This window comes from Bidens hawaiensis, unplaced genomic scaffold, assembly GCF_021521415.1.
Source record: "Bidens hawaiensis isolate Kalapana, Puna unplaced genomic scaffold, B.hawaiensis_p1.1 tig00011466_1, whole genome shotgun sequence".
Lineage (NCBI taxonomy): Eukaryota > Viridiplantae > Streptophyta > Magnoliopsida > Asterales > Asteraceae > Bidens > Bidens hawaiensis.
The window spans coordinates 307265-330450 of record NW_027491894.1 but is presented as its reverse complement, the minus strand read 5'-3'; the positions used below and the strand labels follow the sequence as shown (position 1 = coordinate 330450).

Sequence of the window (23186 nt, the reverse complement as noted above, 5' to 3'; positions counted from 1 at the left end):
GATGCATAAAAATATTACACTCTTTGTTTCACGAATAACATGAAAACCTTTTTAAAGGCAATGCTTGATTCGAGTTGTCCAAAACCGCAGATGATCTTGGAACTTGCATTTTCCTTTTCTTCAAAAACTCCAAAGACTTTTGTAAACACGAAGATGGTGGTATGTCCTTCAAAATACCAGGCTCCATTATGTGTAACAATTAAAAAAAAGACGGTTACTTTATCCCATTTCGTTTTCATATAGAGCTGCAAAACGGGTCGTGCTCGCGAATTGTCGGGTCAAACCCAAAAATGACGTGTGTATTCAACGATTGACCTGAACTCGACTAAGGATGTGTAGAGAAACCGAAAAAAACTGGAAAAGTAGATCGTATCTATAATTGGGAAAAACAAACCCAACTGGCGAACTATGAGTTTAGTATTCAACACGGTTATCAGTTCCACAAATCAGTCTACAGTTCGGTTCTCATTTTAGTTAGAACACCCACCCGTTTAACCCAGTAAAGATTAAAAAAATATTCTTTTTTTGCATAGTAACTTTAAAATCCTAGTTTTTCATATTATTGTTAATTTTTAAGAAACTTTGTTTAAACTATGCCAATTTTTTTAACCCAAATAGTTTTAAGTAACTACAAAAAACACATTTATAAACACAAATGAGTTGATCATGATAACCTATGAAGCCACCAAATTAACACAAACACAACCCAGTTACATACTTTGTGGGCTCACCCAAACCCGTTTAGTCTAAACCCAAACACGTGAATTTCATGTTTGGTTCGTGTAATGCAAAACAATCGCTTAAACGGTTTCCAGAAATTACCCTGGGCGTTTGGATCTCTTCTTTCTTGATTGTTTTTCTCATATTTACTTCCTCAGTGACATCTTTGTTTAGACGAGGTTGATGCGACATTAATTTTTTAGCCCATTTTATGTAGTGTTCTTTTACTTTACGCGCAACCCTGAATAAACAACCAATTTAATGTTAAACTTAAACAATATTACAAAACTCCAAGTCCTCATATTCCATACCAGATTAGATGTAACAGAAACCAGGGTCACTTCCGCTTGACCCGACTGCAAACTTTTAACGTCACCGACTTCTTCAGGGTTCTTTGTTGGTTTGACTTCCTTTAATGAGTCAAAGCATTTTTTACCATACAGGAATGAATTACCAGACAAATTTGTATGTCCCTTGAGACCAATTTGAACTGTATTAAGATAAATCTGTTACATAAACACATGAATTCTGAAGAGGTAGGTCCCCGCAAAGCCCAGTTGGACCCGCAAGACTCACCTTGAAGAGGAACATCTGCGCAAAAGACCAACTGGATCCGCAGGACCCACCATGCTCAGAGAGATGAAGACCTTACACGCAGTAAGCCAGCTGTTCCCGCAGGAAAGCCTCCCTTGGTACAGTACCCTGCCTGTCCCCGCAGCTGTGGGTACAAGCCAAGAAGGAAGGCCACCCGCACTAACAGTAAGGCTACACGCATAAGGCACTAACTCTTGTACTTCAGCAATGTCACCTGAAGAAGGAATGAGCAGGGTGGGAATATTCCCGCCCAAAAGAGCCAGTCCGTACGCTTCTAGAAGATCTTTTGTACTATACCTACCAAGGTATGGACAAATAGACAAGATCTGACAAAAGCAACACATGAACCAATCACAGGGTGACAGCTCACGGACAATAGTACGAGGAGGAGCACGCTCCAGTACAAAATGTCACTATCAGCCGCTGCCTACCCACCAACTCCCATTGTGGCACGAACGTAGCCCATAGTTGGTGGAAAAGGAATATTATATACAGCTGGCCGTACCTGCTTGGAAACCTACCTTCGGCTATAAATACTCCAACACCTTGGAACGGTATCATCATCTTTTCTCTAGCTATTTCTCTCTATATACACTTATATTCAGAGCAACCTAGTCTGACTCTCACGCCGGAGGGTGGTCACAAGGAGGAACCCCCCCCCCCTTCTCAGTGACGAGCTTACGGTGTATGTTTTGCAGGTTGAGAAGAATAACCATCTTTGCCGGACCTAACCCTCGTGGGAAACATCTACTTAACCCTAAGATTATCCTTAATCTGTCGGGGTCACTTAGTGTTTCTTCAAATTCTAAATGGAAACACCATTTGTTTAAATCAAAAGCACAACTCCTTTCAGATGACCGACTTTATGAAATACAAAGCAACGAAAATCCTATAGTCGTAATAATATTGATAATAATATTACCTTAGGATTGAGGCGACTCCTCAACGTTCATTTCCATCTTCACACCTATATCTTCAGAGTTATCTCCATGAAACTACATATTAAAAACATCGAAAACAGTACCATAACAAATTAAGCAGAAACTGAAGCAGTCCATAAAAGAAATGCACTGAACTTATGGAGCTTTACCGATCTCATGTAGAGAAATAAGCAAAGCTTCTCGGAGTTACGGGCAGTGATGCCTCTAATTACATGCAATTTGATTTAAAAGCCTAAAATCAAATTCGAAAAGCTAACATCAAATTCGAATCAATCAACACTCAAGAGGCGGTTTAGAGAATCGACAGAGTGTTTTGGGAATGACCTATGAAACGAAGAATGTTAACCACCGTTGCAGCATCCCACCGCCGATAACCACCAAAATATTCCAATAAGCAGGTATTAGACTATCTCCGATCAATATGGCAAGTGACGGAGTTAGGGTTTGAATTAAGTGGATGCGTGAGAGGGAGGGGCCATCAGGAAAGAGAATTTGTTCATCTGATTTGGTAGATTAGGGTTTGGAGTAGTAGTCGTGGTTTACAAAACACAAAGAAAGAAGGACACCTAGGGTTGAATGGAGAATTATAACCCGTTTATTAGATTCGTACACGTGAAAAATCTAAAATGGGTCAAACGATTCGTTCATAAATCTGATGGCTTTATAGAGGGTGGGGAGAGCGACACGTAGGATTTGATGATAGGCAATTATACAGATAGTTAGACAGTAGTCCGTATCTTTAACCAGCGGTGTTTGATAAACCTTTCATCTTTAAAATAGGTCAAAAATAAACACTCAACCAGATTATGTGTTGAAATTCTATTGGGTAAGCTTCATTTGATACGGCCTTTTTTCTTTGCCTATTGTTTGAAGAGTTTTTGGTTAAATATTTCTGTATTGATAACTTTACCCAAAATTAATCCAAACCAAGTAAATTGCCAATTCAGCCAGTTTAAGATTCAGAATTTTCAGCTTTGCGTTCGATAGATTTCAAACATAAAACAAACAATATTTTTTTTATATATTATTTTTCTTTTACCATGCAATTATATATATTTAATCATATATATAAAACCAGTGGTTTTACGATTTTAAAATCGTTTTAGACCGTCAAACTGTTAAAAACAATCAGTCGAGCAACCATCCCAACTCACCGGTTTGATTTGTCGTTTCAAAAAATAGTAGTTAACAGTTTGATACAATTTTGTTAAAAACCGACCGAACCAAACCCCTTTCTTTAACATATTATTAAGGGGGTGTTTGGGACTCCTTATTTTTATCTCCTTATATTTTATAACGTATGATAAGTTAAAAAAAATTTGGATTTCTTTATTATGTGAGAATAAATGTTGATAAGTTACACATTTATAACTTATGTCTTCTCCTTATAAGTCATAATGATGTAAAAATAGGAAATCCCAAGCATTCCCTAAAATAAAAACTAAAGGCTTTTTATAGTTTAGTTCTTCAGTTATGAACCACTTAGTGTTTCACATAAAATAGGCTTAGTTTAGTACTTGTTATAAATGTAGGGGCCAAAGTGATAATTTATGCACTATATATATCCTCATCTAGAGTGGACCAAAATGGTTACAAAAACATAAAACCATCCCTACATAACATAACGACCACAACCGCCATGGCAAAACTTAAATCTTGTATCACTCTAATTCTACCTCTGATTCTCATATCTTCAACTAACCCAATCCAATCAGCAACATTCACTCTCACCAATCAATGCAACTATCAGGTCTGGCCCGGCCTTCTCTCCGGGGCGGGCACTCCTCCTCTACCCACCACCGGCTTCCCCCTCCAGCCGAGCCAATCAAACTCCTTATCTATCCCAGCAGGCTGGTCCGGCCGCATGTGGGGCCGGACCAGCTGCTCCACTGACTCCACAGGCAGGTTCACATGCCTGACAGGTGACTGTGACTCCAGCACTGTTGAATGTAACGGTGGGGGAGCCGCACCTCCTGCCACCTTGGCAGAGTTCACCCTCAACGGGGCTAACGGATTGGACTTCTATGACGTCAGCCTCGTTGATGGGTACAACCTGCCAATGGTGGTAGTTCCACAAACTGCATCTAGTGACAACAACTGTAATGTCACTGGATGCTTTGTGGACTTAAATAAAAACTGCCCGTCAGAGCTTCGTTTGACGGGCAGTGATGAGTCTATCGCTTGTAAGAGTGCTTGTGAGGCGTTTGGTGATCCGAGGTATTGTTGTAGTGGGGCTTACTCAACTCCGCAAACGTGTGGTCCTACGGCTTATTCGGAGTACTTTAAAGCGGCGTGTCCGACGGCGTATAGTTACGCTTATGACGACGGAACTAGCACGTTTACGTGTACCGCCGGAGACTATGTGATCACTTTCTGCCCGACACCGGCGAACAGGTATATTTACTAATATGTCCATTTCTTAATCGATAAGGCCATTGTTATTTGTTTGTCGTTATGTACAAAATAGTCATTTGTCGGTTTTGTGTCATTTTCTGTTATCCAACTTACGATGCGATTGGGGCGAGTATATAGTGGTATTTTTATACTTACAAAGCATGAACTTTTAAAACTTATTTTAAATACTAGTTCAAAATAACTAGAAAAAATTGAATGGTTATGTTATGGGGTGAATAATTATAAACCACTTCTTAATTCATTAGTATTCTATTTTTGAAGTTTAGAAGAGAACTTAGAACCTTACATCTATAATGCTTTCTTTTAATTTAATTTCTATAAAGATTACATGCATGTTCCATTTTCTTGTGCATCTTCTAATAGTGTCTAATTTTTTTGTATGGATCTCTCTTACATAATAATAATAAAAATAAAAATAATAACATTATTATGCTAAATATATAATCATTTTATTCTTCATAATTTGCACTAAAGTTCATCTTACTCCCTTAAGCTTCTATAAACTACTCATGAGAATATAGTTTTCAAAAATAGAAAATAACTTTTCGGCACTTTGCACATTTTATACTAAAAGATTGTGGAATAACAAGATTAATATCTTTATGCGTTTATTAACATTTATATATATTTGAATGGCAGAAATTATATTCGCCAGATTTAAAGTAACTTTTCTCTTCTGTAAATCCAAGTCGATTTTTGTTTATTTAACAATATTTATAAGCACAATATTCGAATTGAAATCTGTAGAATATTAATATTATTATTCGAAAATCAAAATAATAAATGTATAAATATATGTGCCCATCGATCGTCGGTGCCCACTGACAAAAAAAAAATATTTATAAACATAGTGACACCCACGTAACCGTGTTGTGTGGTTGATCAGTCCCCCATTATTAATTGTTTTTGGGTATTCTGAAAATTATTTATTAAATTGTGTGCAGTCGCAAAACCACGGGAGCCGGCCAGTCGGCTGAGACTAGTAGCGGCAGCGGCTCATTGGCTAAAGCTTCCGGCGTTACACTTCTTGTTTTCATATTGACGTCGGCTTGGAGGCTATAGAAAAAATGTTATTATTTTCACTTTTTTATTTGCTCGATCGGCTTCAATTCAAACAAGCCGATTAAAGCTGTGAATTAGTGGCTAGTTGTTAGTTTAAACAGATCTAGATATATTGAAGCTACTTAATTTATACAACTTTTTTGACACATTATTCTAGAAAAATTATATATTATTATTGTTAAATATTATTGTATTGGTATTGGTATGAGTAGATGTAGATCTTAACTTTTCAATGTATATTTCGGTTTCTAAATGTCTTGAAACTTTTATTATTATTACTTTTTTTAACAAAGTGATTGGAAATGTATAGTTTAAGATCAAGAAACGCAATAACTTGTATATTTAGTTGATTCTAAAAGTTTAATACAACTTTAAAAGCCTCCTGGTAATTATCTTTGTTTTGAGTTTAGTGTGCTATCATCTAAAAGTATACTGTATACCGTATTGCCATTTCGATTTTGATGGAATGGTAAGATGGTTAAGGTCTAAAATAGAATGTTATATATGGATTCAAACTCTACAAAGTATAAATATTTAGTCATTCAATATATATATATATATATATATGATATCATAACTTAAAATGAGTTCAAATGCTTTCACCTTCTAATTTTATTGTATCACCGTATAAAATATATTGTATATTCCTGAGTAATAGCAATGAGATTCTCCAATATAACGCTAGGATTTCCATAATAAGATACCATACGTTTGATGATACATAAAAAAGAATTTAAAATTTCGAGTGGCTGAAGTTTAAACAACTACTTTCGAAGTAACATGTCTTTAAAAACAATACATCATTTTTAAATTTAAAAACTACCTAACAAAATAGTATGCATGCATGAACTGAATTGAATATTTATAGGAACAAAACTTAATTAATTTGTTTACTTTTTACTTTTGAGGAGGTTGGGGTATAATTAGTTTGTTAATTTGAATATAGTTAGAAGCATCTTAGAGATTTATGTCTTAGAAAATTGTCTTTTTTCTAAAATAGAACTACGAATCTATGACAAAGGCAAACTCTAACTACTATGTAACGTATACTGAGTCATAGTTATAGATGTCATAGGCCGACGTTGGTTCGGAGAGTTTGAACAAATGATGACTTACTTAAAAGTTAAAACACTAGTATTACGATCTGAACTTAAGCTATAAGATCTCACTAGCTTGTGACTTGTCACTATTATATGAACTACATAAAAGAAAGTGAAATATTATGCATGGTTGCAATTTAGTTATGAACACATGGTTGTATTATTATTTCTTGAGCTATTGTATTTGTTTCCCTGATTGGGATGTGTCACATGATTGGCACTTGTCTTGTTGTCTTACGAAGCTCTATTTATATTCCATCTGAATCTTTGATTATAATTTATAAATAACTAAATGAAAAGGGCATCACGACAACCACCCCTTTCAACCTTTAAACATTTTAGAAATCATTCATGTGAAGATTGTTCGACTTTATGGGTGCCTTTTTGATATTCACATGGAGATCGATGATCTACACATAGTGAATCTTATACTACTTGACCTGTCACTCCAGATGGGGCTTGAAATTACTTTATATTGCCACGTACAAATGATAGAAATTAGGTTTTTAGGATTAAAGTTTGCCAAATTTAAAGTGATGTTTTTTAAATGATATGTGTACAACCCACCAAAATTTGATGTCATCCACGAGTATGTGCGTCATGTTCAATAAGTGTTAAAAACATTCATGTGATTTATACTAGTTAAGTTTTTAATAGGTTAAAGTAGTTAATTGTGAGTCCTTATATCGACTAAACATGACCTGTTTATCTAAACATGTTCTCAAGTTGACTTGAAGCTGATCCAAACTGGTTTACTCTAAACTCCCGCAATCAACACACTTTTTATTATTTGTTTTTAGTTTTGGCAAAGATTAATAATATATAAAACGAAAGAAAATATAAAAATTAAATAATTAGTGTTTAAAGTGGTTTTCACCGGTTATACACATATATCATTTAAAAAACATCACTTTAAATTTGGCAAACTTTGTTGGAAGTAATTCCTCTCTTTAAAGTTTTTATGCAAATTACTCAATCCATTCAAATTTTAACATAAAACATATTTTAAAATATTTTAAAATTAAACCTTTGAATCGCTCCGGGTTAATTCAACACAACTTCAATTGACAACGGATCATTGATGGTAATCTTAAAAAATATCTTTAAGAGATAAGAATCAAACAAAATTGCCAAAAAAGATATTAATTTTGCAACTGATAATATCGTAAAACCCTCCCTACACGAATAACAATATAAAAAAAACACCAAAATTAGAAGATTATCAAATGCACATAGATGCTTATAGGAATGCAGGTATAGTACACTAAAACAAATGTGTAACCAAAAAATGTAATTAATACTTTCATTCAAAATCATGCATGAACTTCGCAAGATCTGGAGAAGAAGTTTGATTAAACTGATTCCTGAAGTTTATATTAATGAATAAAAATGTTAATTAACAAAAAAAGAATGTTCTTATAATATATACAATATTTAATTTGAAAACTCAATTTGTGTGCGGGTAAATCTATTGGTTTACAAAAAGTCAAAAACAAATTAACAACAAATTTGTGTGCGCACCAAGCAATCAATTACAATCTTCATCTTCTTCACAATAATCAAGCTTTTTATGTTATTTAATCTCCCAATTCTCTATGCATATTAAATCATTTCAATTTTCACCACCATGAACACTCAAACAATCATCTGTCTTCTTCTTCTTCTGGTTCAATATTCTGGTAGCTCAGAACCGGAGATGACCACCATTGATGTTCGTAAAGCGAACGGCCTTCTTCGCAATGGTGATTACCGTTACCTTGACGTCAAGTGATTTTTATTTTTATTTTGGATGAAATAATTAGTGTTGATGATTTAGTTATTTTAGTGTTTTAATTTTTGCTTATAGGACTTGGGAAGAATTTATGAAAGGGCATGTAGATTTTGATGATGCTCTTAATATTCCATATATGTTTGATACCAATCAAGGTAAGTAAATTGTCATTTTTGGGAACATTATTGTACGTTTTGGTTGGAATCAAAATATATAATGCCACTACCAATACTTGTACTATGTAGCACATATATGTAAATTATCTTCTCAAATTTGGTGGTTAAAATTAGTAAATTTAAACACGGTCCATATATTTATTTTTATTAGAAAGTTGAACACAATTAAAACCTTATAAATCAGATTGTGATCGAGATTGTAAATGAGTTATGGCCTTATGGGGATATTGTAATTAATGGGTTGGTAGGTTTAATTTTAATAACACTTGAACATGGCCCAATCTGATAATGGTTTAGAGTAGAGGTGCACAAATCGGGTTTTCTAAATACCCGGGTTCGGGTATAGAATCGGGTTCGGGTATGACCGGATACGGGTAATAATCGGGTAGGGTTCGGGTCGGGTATTGTCTCTAAAAATCATACCCTATGCATCGGGTTCGGGTAGGGTATAAAACCGGGTATTTGAATACCCTATTATCGGGTATTGAAAAAACTCTATTTACGGGTTTTTTCAGGTTTTTTTCCGGTATTTTTTTTATATAGGTTGGATTTTTTTAAAAGTTTACACTTTTTAGGGGTATTATTCAGGTATTTTTAAGATATTTTTCGGGTATACATCGGGTATTTGAAATACCAGGTTTCGGGTATGGAAAACCTCGGTTCCGGGTTCGGGTATTACCGGGTACAAATCGGGTTTTCGGGTATTACCGGGTACAAATCGGGTCTGGTTCGGGTTCGGGTTTTAGTGCCAAAATGCATACCATATCCGTACCCTACGGGTAGGGTCGGGTCCGGGTATTAAAAAAACCGGTTCCGGGTATTTATTTCGGGTCCGGTTCCGGGTTCGGGTTTTTTGTGCACCTCTATTTTAGAGTTTAGACTTTAGACAATTTAACTAAACATGGCCCAAACTAATAATGGTGTAGGCCGTAGCTAAATTATTTAACGTCTTTAACCTTAATTATTCTAAACAAAAAATTTATCATTGATAAATTATAAGTGCAATTTTGGTGCGATTTCAGGTAGGGTGAAGAATGGCAACTTCTTGGAACAAGTACTGTCATTGTGCAACAAGGAGGATCATCTTGTTGTGGTATATATAAGAAATTAATAAACAGTACAGACTTTTAGGGTCAAAACTCAAAAGTATACGCTTATTTTACTTTGTTTACATTTAAATTAATCTTTTATTATCATATATTAAAATTTAAAAGTCACTCATTAAGTAATAGTTACAACATATCATGAACAAGTTGGGTGATGTTGGAATGTTGTGTGTGCAGGGTTGTCAATCCGGGGTAGGGGTACATTCTGTATACGCATCAAATGTACTTCTTGAAGCTGTATGTACAATATTATTATTATATCTGTTTTAAATTAGCTGTTTATTTTCTGGTTCAAAAATATTTAACTTGTATATGAATATAATGAAGAAACTATTTAATAACGATCGGAAAAAAATTCAGGGATTCAAGCATATATACAACATGGGAGGAGGCTATCTTGCATGGGTAGAGAATAATCTACCCGTGGCAGCGTTAACATCCAAATTGGAGCTCTAAACCTTTACTAATTTATTATGTATTTGTTTTATAATGTTTTTACATGTTAACTGAAAGTATTGCTAATAAAAGTTTATAGCGTCAAACTCAACAAACTGTCCAGTTGAACAACTTTTTATAGCAAATGTCCATGCTAAATTCCAGAGACGGGATTATGGGATTTTAGCCAACCCACGGTAATAAGAAGACGTATGGAAGAATCTGGTTAATTAGTAAATATGCAGAAAAGGCAATAAATTAATGCCTGGAAGGTGTGCTCTAAAGATTGGCAACTGTAATGTTTGGAAAAAAAAAGGTAAAAACTTATTAATTGACCCATGCAGGTCTCGAACCTGCTACCTTTGCGTTATTAGCACGACGCTCTAACCAACTGAGCTAATAGGCCATTTATCTAAATTTTAAGGATTATGTCCTGTATTGATGGTAAATAAATGATAAACACTCAACACATGATAATTGATAAGTTGATAGCCACAATAACAATCACTGGCTGATATATACTAACTGATTCAACTCTAAACTCTAAATTCAGTTGTTTGAAATCTGATAACCAATAATCAAGATGTATAATACACAAAGATTAAGTTGTGTTACATACGGCAATACCGAGGGAGGGCTTGGTTGTTGCATAATCCGGAGAGGGGTGGGGAGGCTTGGTAACTTTGGTTCTTCAACGTGTATGTGAATATGGATTTCGTTTCATCGATTTACCGGACAAAGTGAATTTGAAAGTTGATGATAAGTAAAGATGCAACATTTATGCATATTTATAGCCGTTGGAAAATATTGCCACTCTCTATATCAATACCACATTACCACCTCCTCTCTATATATATATGATGATTGAATGCATGAAGGATATATATGTCTATACCAACATTTCAACGTACTGATGCTTGCTCTAACCTTTCTTTATATATATATATATATATATATAGGGTAAGGATCCTAAGAGAATTCTTTGCAAACTGAAAACTTTGAGAACCATTTTCGACCATTAAAAACACATTTAAAAAAATATTTAAAAAAATCATAGAACAAAAAATAATAAAGATTTTAAAAAAGTAAAAAAAATCGAAATTCTTATATTTCATTCCGGTTTCATTAAAAAAATAATAAAAAAAACGTCGTATTATACACATATGTATAATTTTATATAATCTTTAGTTACGTAATATACACATATGTACAGTATCATTTATCTTAAAGTATACACATGTGTACAAAAAAACATGTAAATGTACATATATGTATATATTATACATATGTGTATATAATTTAGCTAAACCAAGTTTTTTTTATGAAACCGGGATGATAAAATAAGAATTTTGGTTTTTTTACTTTTTTGATTTTTGTGTTTTTTTTATGTTATGATTTTTTTTTATTTTTAGGTTTTTCATGGTCCAAAATGGTTCTCATAGTTCTCAATTTAAAAAAGGTTCTCTTATTATCCTGATCATATATATATATATATATATATATATCTACATTTATTTGTATAATGAATAGATTAAAAAAGGAAATAAATGTGAATGATAGGACTTGTATAGAAAAAAAAAATACTACTCTGCTTCCTCCTTCTGAAATGGCGGGTCCGTAATTACTTGCCATGCCCTTGGAGTGTTGAAAAAACCAGAAATAGTCCCGTTGGATCCGCCTTCTGATGGCGGATCTAGTCATCCCTGCGTGTTAGCCATCGTGTCTTGCCAAGTAGGATCAGTCTGCCAAATCGATGCAAATCTGTCATCTAATTAGAGCATTTACAACAACAAACTCATACAAATTGATAAATTGTCACATCACATTCCAAACTTTTCTAAAAACCTCACTTTATTCCACAATAAACCTTCACAAACTTTATTAAAAATATTTTATGTGTATATATTATATCATAATATATGTGTGTGTAGTGGTTTTTTGCTGCAGGGTCACCTCACCCGGATCTTGGGAGTGGTATTTGTAGTGGTACGAAGAATTTCTCAAGTGGCCTGTGATGAATCACCATAAAATTTGACACATCAAGAGGATTGCTCATGATGGCTAATTGGCTATAGACTCACAAGTCACAATGACAAGAGGAGGTCATTCAATTCAAACAGGGCCCAAGTGGCTACTAAAAGCCTAGCTACATTAATAAACCACAACCGAACCATTAATTTATTGCTATTGCAGAGAATACTAATTTAAGCATAACTGCATAAGCAATAAGCCTTACTCATCGACTCGCTTTTCTCCATTAAAAGCCTTACAACTTATAAAAATAATACTTTATTGTGGTCCATGCAGGTCTCGAACCTGCGACCTTCGCGTTATTAGCACAACGCTCTAACCAACTGAGCTAATAGGCCGTGATGCTTAGCCTCTCTAAACGTAAACTTAATTTCTTATCAATTCTACAAGAGTGTTGAAATAATATTCATTTTCTTCCTTTTTTTACATTTATATAACAACTTTTACGCAAAAGTTTATAGTTTACCATAAAAGCTTATTATCGTATGAAAGTATTTAACATATATGAATTTAGGATTTAATTGTAAGTCAAGGAAATGTTAAATGCTACTATATTTAGTTGTTCAATAATCAATACTCCACCCACCATCTCTATCACACTTACGTTTCACCATTGAACCCATTACATGATGATTAATTGCGTGAACACACAAAACATTTATAAAGGGGAAGGAACACTCATGGGTATTACCTATACATCGAACTCTTCCAAATCAATTTAAAAACCCATAACGTAATTAATCAAAATTCAAAACAATCCTATCGGGTTTAAGCAATCAAAAACCCAAACACTATACAAAAGAACAAGAATAAATAAAAATAATAATAGTTTATAAAGAATTAAACTTAAGCCATAGTTCATCAATTCAAGACAGAGAATAAACAATAAGTTTATGGGTTTTTTTTAATACAAGACACAACATTTTAGTGACGTTTGATTCTATAACACCATACATGAAGAAAGTTAATGTTAACAGAAAATCGAGGTATAATTACTTATACGAGTAATTCCCTTTTGATAACCAACAAGAAAGTCGGGATCTTAATGCAAAAATGGCTCTTCAAAGCACTATCTTTTCTCTCTCTAGAACTTATGCTCCAAGAAATACAAATGAGAGAATAATGAGGTAGCGATAGTTTAGCATTTTTACTCTCCGTTGCAAATAATTTCATCTTTGATCCCTTATCATTATTTTTTTTTTAATTTATAAGAGATTTATAGAGCCTAATTATTTACAAGAAGTCGAATTCTATTACCCCTAAAACAAGGTTATATTTCATTGATTGGGCATATTCCATCTTGTGTATTAGGGCCACACATATAGTTTTTCAGGAATCATTTGATTAAATGTTAAATGTTAAATGAAGATTAGAAACACAATATGACATATAGTTTTTTCATTAAAAAAATCACTAGATTTAGGTGGTGTCATGATAGAGTTTGCTAATTTTACACTTTTGGGCATTCAGACTTTACAAGGTTTAATTTATGAGACTCACTAAAAAAGAAGCAAAAAATTCAAAGCTAACAAAAGTAGAACACATGAGCTTTCATTAAGGCGAAGAAGGTGTTTATCGCTACACCAATCTTGAATTTGATACAACTGGTTTATTAGACAAGTTATTGATATTTATGTATATGATTTATATTAGAGGGTATTAGAGTGTACTTATGTAATCTATTTATATCTTGTAATCTCTTATACATAATCACATAATACAATACAATCTTCGTTGTTTATTTTGGTATCAAGAGCCAAAAGGTCACAAACCCTAAATTTTTATTTCTGCCGTCAAACACCCCAGCCAACCACCCTCTGTTGCCATGGCACTTCTTGCATCCTTCACTCAAGCAGAAAAACAGAGTCACAACTCACACAAGTTCGGTTTTACACTCTCTACAACCAATTATGGCTACTTGAAAACATTAATCCAGCCATTCCTTGTTACCAACAACCTTTTTCCCTATGTTGATGGCACCATTCCTTGCCCAGACCCGTTCATCACCATTCCTTCTACTGATAAAGACCAGCCGCCAGTCAGTCAACATAACCCAAATCATGCAACGTGGGTGTCTAGTGATGCTCACGTTCGCATGTTAATCCTATCTACCATTTCTGAGAGTGCCTTCCAGCATGTTCAAGGTGATACATCCAAAGAATTATGGGCCGCTCTTGAACGTGCCTTTGCACCTCACACCATATCTCGAGAATACACCCTCAAATCACAGCTTCTTCGTCTAAAGATGGAACCTGATGAGACCAGCGCTGCCTATCTCTTTCGTGCACGTGAGTATGCTGATGCCTTGGCCAATATTGGTGAACCATACAAGGAAAAAGATCTCGTTATGCTGGTTGTAACTGGCCTTCGTGACGAATACGATGGCTTCAAATCACATATTGTGGGTCGACAATTTCCCACTGCTTTTTCAGATTTACATGCCCTCCTCTCTGATTATGAATACATGATCAGGAAGACTCCAGCAGCCCCTATGCAAGCCTTTACAGCCGCAACACCACCAGCTAGCTCTTCTTCAGTCGCGGCTCCTTCATTGCCTCCTGACACGGTTCATGCTCTTCAACAGGTTATGTCACAACTTGGCCTTCTTCAGCCACAATCTTCGGTTTCACATCTCGCTTTTCCACGTCATCAGGCAAACTATGTGTCACACCCCCATCTAAGGCCTAGGAGCATGACCCATAAGTTGGTATTGTAATTGTAAATAAATCAGAGTTGCGTTAGTTTGCTGAAGACTTATAAAGGATCAAAAGTATAATATTTATATATACATTCAAAAGACGGGATTATAACACCCGCTTAAGTTACAAAATATTTAAGTGTTTAATAATTACAAACCACCATGTTTATATATAAAGTTGCAAAAGAAATCCGAGCCATCGGATATATCAATAGCACTTCGATACTCCAAGTGCTAATCTTGTTCACCTGCAAAATGTAATAAAATACGTCAGCAACGAATGCTGGTGAACACGCTGACGCAAAATATCTTCTTTTACTTTATTACCCCTCGAGACTACACTTGCCTCGTCCCAACGTGGCTTAGGAATAACAAAGTCAAATAACACATTATAAACTAGAGCCTCTACACTAGGGCACCTCACAAACACCGCAGCGTTTGACTTAGTTAAGTACCCGTAAATATACACAACGGTCGTACTCCCTGCAGGAGAGCGTCCTACGACCAAGGTTGGTGCGATCATGCCCATACATCGCATAGTACCACCTATGTAAGGATCCAGACATATGTATACCACAGCCTGAGGGTTAGGTTCATACCCATAGTTATAACGGTTTTAGGAACACATGGTTCCTTGTAAACAATTCCATATAACAAGTTTGACTCATTTGAAAACAAGTTTAAAAGTTTGGGGGCGTATTCACCTTGTCTGTTTAGGATCGGCTTCACTCACCGTCCAAGGGTCTTTCCCTTTCTTTATCTCGCACCTATAGTACGAGTATAAATATTTGTTAGTCGGATACACGATCCGACTTAAGACCTTTAGTCTTATATCTCAATCCTCGATTGAACCTTTAGTTCAATTCTTAGTTACTTGAAAACCTTTAGTTTAAAAGTAAATTTATAAACCTTTAGTTTATATGAAAACCCGACGTTTCTTCTTCTCTAAGAAACGTAATCATTTTCTTTTATTATTTAAGAATACTCATTATTCATTAAATAATATTTTCATAACAAAGAATATATATACATATATACTACACACATATATACGTATTCAACAATATTCAATACTCATTCATTTCTTTGTTATGTTTTCTTTTCTCTTATCAAGGCATCGAGTATAACCTCAACTTAAGGCTTAAGCCTTGAATATAATATTTCATTATATTGAATTCATTATTACGCCTAACCTTAATGGCGTAAAGAAATCCTAGGGACTCGAGCAGCACTCCAACGCCGCTTGATCTTCTCGATCGTCAAATGATTACGCCAAACTTCAACACTCGTCGACACGCTTTACGAGATTCCTTGTCATTACAACAACACCTTCTTGATTGCGTGTGGGTAGAGGGTGGCACAAACTTCGAGGAAACGTTGGACACAAACAAGGGATCGTGGCACGCTTATCGAGGCAAATCGTGTAACACCCCGACCGAAGGCGGATTATACATCGGGGCGCCACATATTGCTTCATTACTCGCGACACTATTGGTGTCAATATTTATTAATACACATTTTATCGCGCACGCGCAGCGGGGAAAATAAAGAACATAAATCAACATAAATCAACATAAATCAATATATTTATAAAGCATAATTTTCAAATAATATAAACTTGTCTGGTTACATTTTAAATCTAGGTCCAAAACAAAAGTAAACATCCTAGGTGTCCTCAAGCTTCAAAGCAGCTACTGCAAACCTGAACATGTGTTAAAATAAACGTCAAACACTTGCGTGTTGGTGAGAAATCAAGTTTAATAGATAACCATAGATAATCATAGATAATCATAGATAATCATAGATAATAATAGTAAATCTGCGCGCAACATATGTTAATCTGGTATCTAACAAGGGTGAAATCAGATTGTGACCAAGCCTTAGATTCATAGCTCATAGTTCAATCCGTACTCCCAATTGAGCACAAAAACAAGAAAACTGTGCAAGTGTAAACAAAAGAGAAAACATAAACGATAGGTTCTCCCGTGTCTACCAATGGATCCATGAGAACTTCGGAATAGGCCGAACAAAGCGGTTAATGATACACACATACAAATAACAGCCAAGTAAATATCCATAACACATGGGATACTGCGCGACTAAAACTTCATAAACAGTTTGACTCAGTTTTGTACGAACACATGAACATCCCAAAACATTAAAACAAAAAGGGATTAGATACGAGATTACTCACTTGATAAAGATGCGATGTAAGATAATGCAAGAACCAACTCTTAAACAAGCAAAGTTAACCTATAATTAAGGATTATGTTTCAACGATCGGTTTTAGGTCTAGATAATAAGTTAGCATCATTAATAAGTAAATTATTATATATAACATATTACCGGAAAAGCAGGAAGAACAAGGAGGAAGACGGAGGCAAGAGAGGAGGCGGCAGGAGGACAACGGCAGAGAGCAAGAGGGAGGAAGAGATAATAAGTGTAGTGTGTGAAGTGTTAAGAAAATATTACTATTATTTATAGGCAAACCCTAGGGGACATAAACCCTAGAAAAGATCTCCAAAAGTAAAAGAAAAGATAACAACAAAAAGATTCCAAAAGCAAGATCTCAAAAGATAACAAAAGATATCAAAAGCAAAAAGTAAAAGATCTCAAAAGATATGGCAGCAGGAAAAGAGGAAAAGCAAAAGGGAAAGCTGTCAGGGAACAGTAAAAAGCATGGGCGGAGACAGAAAAAGGTACAGGTTAAGCATGGCAAAAGCAGATCCTCAAAAGATAATGTCAGTTACTTTATCTACCAACCAATGGGGTTGGTACGCATGCTGCGCCGAGAGTAACTTTTCAGACAAAGCAGATTAGGTCAACAGCTCAAAAGATAAGACAACACAAAAGCAAACGGCTAGATTTAAACAGAACTCAAAGGGGTTCAGCGCGAGAAGGCTGAGTGCGCGAGCGCGAAGGCTGGCACAACAATCCTTAGCGCGCTGCGGGAAGAATCACAAATCCTTAGCGCACTGCGAGAACATAAATTCCTAGCGCGCCGCGGGAACTACAAATTCTTAGCGCGCTGCGTGAACCAGAATTCTTAGCGCATCGCGGGAAGAACATACATTCTTAGCGCGCTGCGAGAAGAGTTCTCTTCACGCATTGCAGGAACAAGATGTCTTCACGCAGGCTTCCTTAGCGCGTGGAGCTGCAGACATCCTTAGGCGGGAAAAACCAAAGGACAAGCAAAGGAGAGGGTTCAAGGCTTAAGGGTTAAGCAGGAGGGCGGGATGGCGACAAGACAAAGAGGCGGGACGACAAGAAAGGAAGGCGGGACGGCGGAAAGAAAAGGGGAAGAGAGAGGCGGGAAAGAACAAATAAAAATAAATATATTTAATTTACTCAGTTAAATTTACAAAGATTAATAATATACTTTAAATCATAAAAAAAAAAAGAAACGGATCAGAGAAACGGGTACCTGGGTCGGGTCGGATTCGGGCAGTTGTCACAGTCTCCCCTACTTTGAGAAATTTCGTCCCGAAATTTAACTCGTAGTAGGTGGCGCAGAGAAAAGGTACGGGTACTTGATCTTCATCTGATCTTCCCTTTCCCAAGTGAACTCGGCTCCGCGCTTGGACTGCCAACGAACTTTAACAATAGGGATGCGACTGCGCTTGGTTTTCTTCACCTCGCGATCCATAATCTCCACGGGCTTCTCAACAAAATGCATAGATTCATCAACTTGAACTTCATCAAGAGGAATGTGAAGGTTCTCGTCAGCTAAACACTTCTTGAGATTGGATACATGGAAAGTTGGATGCACATTACTGAGCGCGGGCGGCAGGTCAAGTTTGTAGGCAACTTTTCCTATACGCGCGAGAATCTTGAATGGCCCAACATAACGAGGCGCAAGTTTACCTTTCTTCCCAAAGCGGACAACACCCTTCCAAGGCGACACTTTGAGGAGAACAAGATCACCAACTAGAAATTCGAGAGGCTTTCGCCTGCGATCAGCATAACTCTTCTGCCGGCTTCTGGCAGTCAGCAGACGATCACGGATCTTGGCGATTTTATCGGTTGTCTCTTGAACTAGTTCGGGTCCTGTGATTTGAACTTCACCCACTTCGTTCCAACAAATCGGTGAACGGCACTTTCGACCGTAAAGTGCTTCAAATGGGGCCATACCAATGCTAGAATGATAGCTGTTATTATAAGAAAACTCGATCAAAGGTAGGTGTGAATCCCAATTACCTCCAAAATCAAGAACACAAGATCGAAGCATATCTTCAAGGGTTTGAATGGTTCGCTCAGACTGTCCGTCAGTCTGAGGATGATATGCTGTACTCATGTCCAAACAAGTTCCTAGCGCAGATTGGAGAGATTTCCAAAAGCGAGATATAAAACGGCCATCGCGATCGGATATGATGCTCAAAGGAGTACCATGGTGGCAGACAATTTCCTTGACGTAAAGCTGCGCGAGATGCTCAACACGGTAGTTTTCACGAATGGGCAGAAAGTGAGCAGACTTAGTCAAACGATCCACTATTACCCAAATGCTATCATGTTTGCTTGCTGTCAAAGGTAACTTGGTAATAAAGTCCATTGCTATACCTTCCCACTTCCACGTAGGAATTTCTGGTTGTTCGAGCAAACCAGATGGGCGTTGGTGTTCAGCTTTAACTTTAGAACAAGTCAGGCACTTAGCTACGAACACAGCAATATCCTTTTTCATGCCAGGCCACCAATAAGTAATGCGCAAATCCTTGTACATCTTATCAGCGCCAGGATGAATAGAATATCGAGATTTGTGCGCTTCACAAAGGATATCAGCGCGAAGATTCTCATCACAAGGGATCCAGATGCGATTGAGATAGCAGAGAATTCCACTCAGATTAGGGACAAAATGCGCTTCCGCGCCACACGCTAACTCGGCGCGAAGGTTGCCATTGCTGATGGATGCGCGCTGCGAGTCGCGAATGCGCGATTCAAGATTGTTTAGGATCGGCGCGAAATGAAGCTGGGTGCGCGGCAAGATACAGTTAAGCTGGCTGGGTTTACGGCTGAGCGCATCAGCTACCACATTAGCTTTACCAGGATGATACCGGATCTCACAATCGTAATCGCTGATGAGTTCGTTCCATCGGCGCTGTCTCATGTTAAGTTCCTTTTGATCAAAGATATGCTGAAGGCTTTTATGGTCAGTGTAGAGGATACACTTAGTACCATAAAGGTAGTGTCTCCAGATTTTCAAGGCAAATACAACTGCACCAAGTTCGAGATCGTGAGTCGTATAATTCTTCTCGTGAATCTTAAGTTGCCTTGATGCGTAAGCGATAACCTTGCCTCGTTGCATAAGAACACAACCGAGACCTTGGTTAGAGGCATCACAATACACAACAAAATCATCATTACCCTCAGGTAGCGCAAGAACAGGAGCTTCACACAACAAACGTTTGAGCGTTAGAAAGGCTTCTTCTTGCTTCGAGCCCCAAATATACGGCTTACCTTTGTGCGTTAGAGCTGTTAAAGGCAAAGCGATCTTTGAAAAGTTCGAAATAAAACGCCGGTAATAACCAGCTAAGCCCAAGAAGGAACGGATTTCGGTTGGAGTAGATGGCGTAATCCAGTTCTTGATTGCTTCAATCTTGGATGGGTCGACATGAATACCCATCTTGTTTACAACATGACCAAGAAACTGAACTTCATCCGACCAGAAATCACACTTGGAGAGCTTGGCAAAGAGTTGCTCGGCTCTAAGCTTTTGCAACACCAATCGAAGATGTTGTTCATGCTCGGCCTTAGTCTTGGAATACACCAGAACATCATCGATAAATACAATCACGAATTTATCCAAGAAAGGCCTACACACCCGATTCATAAGATCCATGAAAACGGCGGGTGCGTTGGTTAAACCGAAGGACATGACCAAGAATTCAAAATGGCCATAACGAGTACGAAAAGCAGTCTTGGGAACATCTTCATCACGAACACGCAACTGGTGATAGCCAGAGCGGAGATCGATCTTCGAGAAACAAGAGGCACCTTGGAGTTGATCGAAGAGGTCGTCAATACGCGGTAAGGGATACCGGTTTTTAATGGTGAGTTTGTTCAACTCGCGGTAATCAATACACATGCGAAACGATCCATCTTTCTTTTTAACGAACAACACCGGAGCACCCCAGGGCGAAGAGCTAGGGCGAATGAATCCTTTAGCAGTCAACTCTTGAAGTTGGCTTGCCAATTCTTGCATTTCAGCGGGTGCAAGACGATAAGGAGATTTGGCTACGGGGGAAGCACCAGGGACAAGATCAATACGAAACTCGACTTCACGAGCGGGAGGGATACCAGGAAGATCATCAGGAAAAACTTCAGGGAAATCACGCACAACAGGGATATCGCGAAGCTTCTTCTTTTCTCCATCAGGTTTAACCACATGGGCTAAAAATGCAACACATTTCTTCCGCATGAGTTTCCGGGCTTCAGCGCAAGACATAAGCTTAAGACCGCGGGAGGGTTTCTCGCCAAAGATATGAAGATCACCATCTTCACGAGGAATGCGAATCAACTTCTTGGCGCAAATAACTTCGGCGCGATTATGCGAGAGCCAATCCATACCAATAATAACATCAAAACTTCCAAGAGGCATAGGAATGAGGTCAATTAGAAAATCGTTCTCGTTAAGGTTAAGTGTGCAATCTTTAATCACAGCGTTTAATAAAATAGTTTCACCATTAGCCAATTCAACTGAAAAATGTTCTTTTAAATCGCTGCGCGGTCGCGCAAGCTTCTGCTCGAAGGCGCGAGAAATAAAACTTCTATCGGCGCCAGTATCAAAAAGTACAGATGCATAGTGACCGTTAAGTAAAAATGTACCATTAACTACGTCATTATTCGCTTGCGCTTGGTGCGCTGTTATGTTAAAGGCTCGGCCTCGCGCCACTTGGTTCGAAATTTGGTTCACCGGATTCGCTTGAGTAATCTGGACTTGTAGTCTCGGGCACGCGTTCCGGAAATGACTGGGATCACCGCAGTTATAGCACGACCTGGGTCGTGGATTCTGGTAAGTTGGTTGTGGGTTATGCGGGTAGGCTGGTGGTGTTTGCACAATTGGGTTGGCTGAAGGGACTCTACAGTACTCAGTAGTGTGACCAGTGCGGCCACATCTGTTACATTGTCGACACGGGGTTTGAGGTGGGTGATGAAGTCTACAGGTTGGGCAGAAGGGTTGGTTTCCTGTGTAAGGTTTCTTAGTTGGCGGGGCAGGAAGTGCTGGAGTGGTTAAGGCATAGTTGTGGACTGCAGGAGGTGCTGGGTAGGTTGATAGTGGGTTAGGCGTGTAAACTGGAGGTTGATATGCGGGCTGCTGGACAACAGGAGGGTTGGTAAGCGCATAGGCTCTGCGCTTACGTTTGGGGTTATTATGGTGTGAGGGTTCTGGTTTGGTTTCTGATGGTTCAGGGACAGTCTTGGTGGGTTTGGTCTTCTCAGCTCCCCGCAGGAACAGGGTTCCTGCTCTGACATGGTTGTCGCTGAGCACAGCGGCCAACTCGATGGCGTCAGAAAGGGTTGCTGGGTTTCTGGCCCATACGGAGTCTTGAATTTCCATGGGGAGACCCCCCAAGGAACTTCTCGATGGCTCGGCGGGTAGGGGTAACAAGGTGAGGGACCAGTAAGCTTAGCTCGTGGAAGCGCGTCGCGTACTCGCGCGCTTCGCCGCTGTACTGTTTCAAGTTCCAGAATTCTTCTTCCAGGCGCTTGACTTCGTTGGGAGGGCAGAATTCTCGCATCAGGAGATCCTTAAATTCTTCCCAAGGTACGCTAGAAGCAGCTTCTGCGCCACGCGCATGAGCTACCCCATTCCACCATGTAAGCGCCCTAGATTCCAGGACACTTGAGGCATAGAGGGTTCGTCTGTCAGAAGGGCATTGGGTATGGAGGAATGTGTTTTCAATTTTCTCCAGCCACTGGAGCATCACGGTGGCTCCCTCGAGACCTGTGAACTTGGGTGGTTTACCCGCATGAAAGGATTTAATGTTGTAGCTGGAGGTATTAGCATTGTTTTGGTTTAAGGCTTGGGCTATTGCGGCGGCCATTTCCTGGGAACGTTGCTGTTTACGCCTGCGCGATGCTTCTTTCTGGCGATAGCGAGCTGATAGTGGAGGCATTCTATAAAAGTTTTAGTTTTAGTTAA

General features: G+C 37.7%; 1 protein-coding gene, 1 long non-coding RNA gene and 2 other non-coding genes across 4 annotated transcripts; 2 read left to right on the top strand and 2 right to left on the bottom strand.

Moving 5' to 3' along the window:
* Positions 1 to 3759: 3759 nt before the first annotated feature.
* LOC143538019 (thaumatin-like protein 1b) lies at positions 3760 to 5985 on the top strand. The gene is made up of 2 exons (XM_077031661.1): positions 3760 to 4649; positions 5615 to 5985. Exons 1-2 carry the CDS (start codon positions 3895 to 3897, stop codon positions 5730 to 5732), a joined length of 873 nt encoding a protein of 290 aa, XP_076887776.1. The 5' UTR covers positions 3760 to 3894; the 3' UTR covers positions 5733 to 5985.
* Positions 5986 to 8413: 2428 nt separating this feature from the next.
* On the top strand, positions 8414 to 9873 carry LOC143538020 (uncharacterized). The gene is made up of 3 exons (XR_013136180.1): positions 8414 to 8599; positions 8679 to 8758; positions 9802 to 9873. It is a non-coding gene; the product is annotated as an uncharacterized LOC143538020 (long non-coding RNA).
* Positions 9874 to 10652: 779 nt separating this feature from the next.
* On the bottom strand, positions 10653 to 10726 carry TRNAI-AAU (transfer RNA isoleucine (anticodon AAU)). The gene has a single exon. It is a non-coding gene; the product is annotated as a tRNA-Ile (tRNA).
* A 1889-nt stretch (positions 10727 to 12615) lies between these two features.
* On the bottom strand, positions 12616 to 12689 carry TRNAI-AAU (transfer RNA isoleucine (anticodon AAU)). The gene has a single exon. It is a non-coding gene; the product is annotated as a tRNA-Ile (tRNA).
* Between the last annotated feature and the right edge of the window lie 10497 nt (positions 12690 to 23186).